At 42.2% G+C, this 6,000-nt stretch overlaps 1 protein-coding gene across 1 annotated transcript in view; it reads right to left on the reverse strand.

Annotated features, from left to right (window-relative positions):
- Positions 1–6,000, reverse strand: part of POLR1A (RNA polymerase I subunit A) — a 91,987-nt gene that overhangs the window by 34,487 nt on the left and 51,500 nt on the right. The window contains exon 14 of the mRNA XM_007954102.1: positions 877–1,026. Coding sequence (XP_007952293.1) covers positions 877–1,026 — 150 coding nt within the window. The remainder of the gene's footprint in view (positions 1–876; positions 1,027–6,000) is intronic.

Below are 6,000 nucleotides of genomic sequence, written 5' to 3' on the forward strand. Positions count from 1 at the left end.
CATATATCCCCTAATTCCCTCTTTCCCATATATTGTCTCTAAGTCAAGAAGCCTTGGCAAAGACCTTGTCACTGGAAATGAGAAGATCTAGAGTCTAAACTTCATAACCATGTCCTTGGCCTCAGTCCTCCCTTGCACTCTGGGATTAAGAATAACAGAACTTTTCTAATACCCTCTGAGGCCTGAATTTGTACTTCCACAAAGTCAGGCTAAAGCATTATAAGTTAATTAAAATGGAAAGGTTTCCATCTGTATAATGCAGCACGCATTAAGCTTAAGATCTATAAAGGGAAAGAAAAATGGAAGCACCAGTTCTGAACAGACTATCCATTAAGACTCTGTTACAGAGCATGTTATGAGCTAAGGACTGAGGGATACTGTGGGTCGAGCCTAGTCTCCCGCCAAGAATAGCCAAAGGCCTTGGAAATCTTTACTGCCACAGCCTTGCTCTCCTGGTTCAGCGTTGTGCACAGGATTTATTGCTCCAGGATGTCTACTTGAGGCCTCATTCCTAAGGCATGGAGCTGAGGGGGTAGGGAAGCTCACAGCAGTTTGATTATTTTGAGTCACTCAAGGGTTTTTGAGGAGAAACATAAGCTCTGCAGTTCTATGCTTTGCAGAATTCAGTTCAGAGGCCTTTAGCTAGACAGGTCTTCTCAAACAGGTTGTGATTTTTGTACCAACAGTCAATGCTAGAGACTAACTCTGACCCCTTCCAAAAGCAACAGCCAACATCAACTCAGATACAACTTCTTCTCTTCTCAGGCATGACTCCTGCTTTGGTGGGTATACTTCCATTTCTCTGTCTCTGTTTCAAATCAGTGTGTCTAAACCAAAGACTGGATGCCTCAAACCCATAAAACCTGGTGGCCATACCTGGGATTCACACATGGAGTCAGGGTTAAAGCCTGGAACAGGTCGAGGACATTCCTTCACCCAGGCTTTCGCACTGATTTTTGCCTTTCCTGATAAGTTCAGTGGGATGTGGTCTTTTGGGATTATGTTTATTAGCAGTGTAGACACAACCTGGGAAAAAAAATGAGGAGAAAGCTGATGGCAGGAAGAAGTTGAGAAGTTCCCTCTTCTGACTCCTGTCCATTTTATCCTAAAAAGCCACAAAAAAACTCCATTTCTGAAGATCTGAGGTAGAGCAAGGAAAATCTGTAAGTCAAGTTGGAGTTGGTATCATTTTTTGCTTTTCCATTAAAATGATTGAGAAGAAAGTTTAGAAGTGGAAATGAAAACAAATCCATATGACCTTCACTGAGATTTTTATTCCCTTAAAAAAGTTATTCTTAAAATGAAAAATCCTCTAGACCACAATTACGTTCATGAACAGGCCAAAGGAAGGAAAAGGGGAAACTACACTGCTGTGAGGTCATAGTAAAGGAAGATCTAAGCCTGTGGTAAAAACAAAACAAAACAAAACAGCAGAATTAAGAAAGATGGCAGGGCTCACAACATTGCCACCTGCTAGGTGAAGTTCAACCCAACATGGACACTGGCCCCAGGACAGAGTCAGAAGGTAGGATGCTCCTCAGAGGCACCTTCTGCCATCTTTAGGCCACACCAGACCAGATGATAACTATTACATACACTCAACAGCTTCCTCCCTACACAACAGTTTTGACTTTCTGGTGGGCTCCAAGGACAGAAAGGATGTAGAGACTTAGAACGGAAAGCTCCCATTTGGAGAAGCTTCCCACAGGAGGCTTGAGGTGTCCTACAACAACAGTTATTTGCAGAGGGAGTTTCTGGGACAAGGAAGTGTTCCAATGTCTGCTCCATCCTTGTTTGACTAGTTGTGTACTGTGGGGCAAATCATGATTTCTTAGCCTTTGCATTACCCATTTGTAGAATATACATAATGTTCATTCGTTCAGCAAATATATACTGCATGATAATTATGAGTCAGGAACTGAGAATCGAGTCATGAACAAAACAATCTCTGCCATCATGGATCCTTCTTTCCAGAGGGGAAAACAAAGGAGGGAAGAAGGGCCAAGAGTATAGAGTGCGCGTGTATGTGTCTGTATGGGGGTGTATGTGTGGAGGTTATTTGTGATTTAAATAAGGTGGTCAAGGAAGCCTCACTGTAAAGGAACTATTTACAACAAGACATGACAGTGGTGGGGAGGGAGCCATGCAGAGACTGGATCATGCATTTCAGACAGAGGGGCAACAAGGGTGAAGCCTTTCAGTCTGAGTGGAAAGGAAAACAATTTGGTAGGTGTTGTTCACATGAGTGATATGCTCTGATTTAATTTTTAGCAAGATTATTTGTTCAAAATACATTCCAGGTCTAGACTCTTGAGGTTAAATAAATTCATTAGGGAATAAGCCTCCTATAATGACACTGACAAGAGGGACCAATATGTTAGAAGTGGTTATTAAAATGACCTGGGCGGGGAGCACAGTGTGACAGACCTTCTGTTGTGAGGAATTACAGGACGTATTGTTTATGGGACTACAGGTATGCACTGCCTAATGTCTGTTCGGGCAACATCTGACTATATATATGTCCATAAAGATTCACCGCCTCAGAAACCCAGTGGGGGTTGCTATTAGTTGGAATCGACTCGGTGGCAGTGAGTTTGGTTTTTATTTTTATTTATTTATAAAAAAGGGAAAATTAACTCTCTTTTGTTTACTATTTCCCTCTAATAGTTTTAAAGTCCTCAAATGCAGACTGTTGCAGCACTGATGCATCAGTGGGATACAGCCAGCTGAGGCAGAGCACATGGCTTTGAGCATGGGCTCTCAGGCTTTGTCTGGCAGGTAGGAGAATAGCAGCAGCGGCAGCTGCAGGACCCAGCCTGCTCCTGGTGCTCAGGCAGGCAGAACAATAGGCAGGAGGGGATGCAATTTGCTTCCTCCTCGCCTACTATCTCTCATTCTGCTGTCATCGTAACTCTCAGCCACCACTGCTGCCATCGCCCATTCTTCCACCTCTGCCAGCAGCTCCAGCAACAGTGGTGATAAGGACAACAAGAAGCGTGCTCTTATAAGGTTTTAATATGGTATTTGCACAATATCCAAATATCGTAACATCCTATTTCACAGAATGTATTGTGGATGTTAAACAACACATACCTTTACTTGGTAACCTGGTGGCTCCCACACAATTGTCTTATACAGAACTGAACACTAGAAATAAATTTATTTGACTGGAATTAATTATGGCTACAAAAAGGCCAGGGAGTCCTTCCCATCTGAGTGATTATCCAGCCAGCAAGCAGCTGCTAATAGGAGGCCTGGGAAGTGATTTCTCAAAAAGCTCCTCTACTGAAAATCCAAGCAGAGGCAACTGTAACTGGAAAGAATTGTGAGGCAGCTTCAGAGGAGCCAAATGTGCACATTACCAAAGATGCAGCAGGCAGTGGGTGACAAGCCAGCCTGACAATCCCTGAGGCTGGGAGATGTCAGCTGGTTCTTTGTCTCTTTGTCTGCTGTGCCAGGCCCCACAAAATAGTGTCTTTATACGTGCACAATGAGGTCAGAGCAGTTAGGAGAGCAGCTGTCTTTCAAGCATGTGTACCAGGAGAATTGGCATTTTCAAAGAAAACAGACAATGCTCTTGTTGTCTTAGAAGACACTAGAGAGTTCATGACCTACACTTTCCATATCTCAGTTCTACAGAAGGCTGGCACCGCAGGCAAGTGGGGCCAGAGTGAAGGCAGGAGAAAGAGACTTCCTTGGGATACCAACCACAAGCTGTACCCCAACCAAAGCACCGCAGGTACAATGGAACTGCCAGGCTGATAAGAGTCAGAGCAGGAAGTCTGTGTGAAAGGTAACAGAGAGAAACACACATACCTAGTACCTGTAGCTGCTCATACATATAAGGACAGGGAAAATATGACTTGCTACCTCATGCATAAAGTTATCGGGGACAGAAAAATCATTTGACAAACTAACATTCTTTTATGAAAAAAATTTCTCAACCTAATAAAGGGTAGGAATCTATGAAAACCAATCAGCTAACATACTCAAAGGTAAAAGACTGAATGCCATCTGCCTAAGATCAGGAACAAGACCAGAATGTCTACTTTTACCATTTCTATTCAGTATTATACTACAGGTCCTAGCCAGAGCAATTATGCAAGGAAAGAAATAAAAGCATCCAGGTTAAAAAGTTGGAAACAGAAGTATCATTTAATCCAGCAATTCCATTACTAGGTATATATCCTAAAGAAGTGAGAGCCAGGACACAAACAGATATATGCATACCCATGTTCATCACACCACTATTCATGCCGCCAAAGACGTGGAAACAACCTAAGTGCCCATCAACAGAGGAATGGATGATCAAACCGTGTTACATACGTACAAGGGAATACAACACTAAATGCAGAATCTGTAAAACACCTCATAATGTGGATGAACTTGGAGGACATTCTGCCGAGTGAAATAAGTCAATCACAGAAGGACAAATGTATTAGTCTACTATTGTAAAAAGTCAAGGAAACATTCTTTGTTGGTTACCAGTGATGGTGGGGGGAGAGAAATTTCCTACTTTAAATAAAATAAAATAAAATAAAAATATATAGATACATATATAGTAGAGCTAACAAGGGACAAGGTTGTAGTCACTTCTTGGCCAGAGCCAGCTACCCAGATGGAGTGAGTAGTCGGATCTGTGGGCTCGGGACCATAGTCGCAGGGGACATCAAGTTCAACTGGCATAACTTATTACACAAAATATTGTTCCACGTCCTACTTTGGCAAGTAGCAACAGGGATCTTAAAAGCTTGCAAGCAGCCATCCAGATGCGATAATGGATCTCTCCTCATACAGAGCAAAGAATGAAGAAAACCAAATATTCATGGAAACAATTAGTCCAAGCGACTGGTATACCATGTGATCCTCAGCCTATATGACTATGAGACCCGAAGAACTAGATGATGCCTGGCTACCACTGTCAACCACTCAGAGGGGAGTCTATGTAGGAGGATCCTGCATAGAGTGGGAGAGCAACGTGGAACAAAACTCAAAATCATTTGGGAAAAAAAAAAGGGACCCGGTTTGCTGGTCTGAAAGAGTCTGATGGAACCACTGAGACTATGGCCCCTGGCTGCTCTTCAGGTCTGGAACTGAACCATTCCTATGGCTTCCAGACAAACAAAAGACAGGCATATGAGGTGAACATTTACACTAGGTAAGTAAATGTTCTCTCCTTGGAGAGAACAACCATGGGAGAAAAGAAGGGCTGTGTATGCATAGGGAGACAGCTCAGGGGGCAGAAGTGCATGGAAGAAAGAGGTAACTATGGTGAGGAAGTGGGAGGGGAGCTGTTGCATTGTGGTAAACTGTAGTTAATGTCATGAGACAAAGTGTATGTGAACTGTTGTATGGAAAGTGAATTTGCTCTGTAAACGTTCACCCAAATCACAATTAAAAAAATTCACACACACACATATACACTAAAGGTTATTAGCAGTTATTAGGAGTAAGAAAGAAGGGGAAAGGGAAAGCTTTTGTTTGCAGGGCACTGAGCTTATGCTAGGCAGTGGAATATTTTGGAAAAGGATAGCAATAATGGTGGGACAATATGAAAAATGTCATCAATGTCCCTGAGCTGTAAATGTAGAAGTTGTTATGTTGGTGAATGTCTTAGTGTATGTTTTCATCACAATAAAAGTAAAAAAAAAAAAGAAAAGTATATATATGTGTGTGTCTGTGTATATATATATGTATTTATGTGTGTGTTATATGTATATATTTATATATATTTCTTGGAAGAAAGGTTGGGCAATCTACTTCTGTAGTGATACTGCCTCAGAAACCCAAGGAGGGGTCGCTATGAGTCAGGTCTGACTCAAGGGCAAATAACAACAACAACATATATTCATATATATATAAATATATAGGAGCTCTGGTAGCATAGTGCCTAAGGCACTTGACTGCTACCCAGAAGGCTGGTGGTTCAAACCCACCAGCCACTCCTCAGAAGGAAGGTTGGGCAATCTACTTCTGTAGTGATACTGGCTTGGAAACCCA

The sequence above is a fragment of the Orycteropus afer genome, unplaced genomic scaffold (genome assembly GCF_000298275.1).
Source record: "Orycteropus afer afer isolate SDZICR_OR568_19922 unplaced genomic scaffold, OryAfe1.0 scaffold00431, whole genome shotgun sequence".
Taxonomy (NCBI): Eukaryota; Metazoa; Chordata; class Mammalia; order Tubulidentata; family Orycteropodidae; genus Orycteropus; species Orycteropus afer.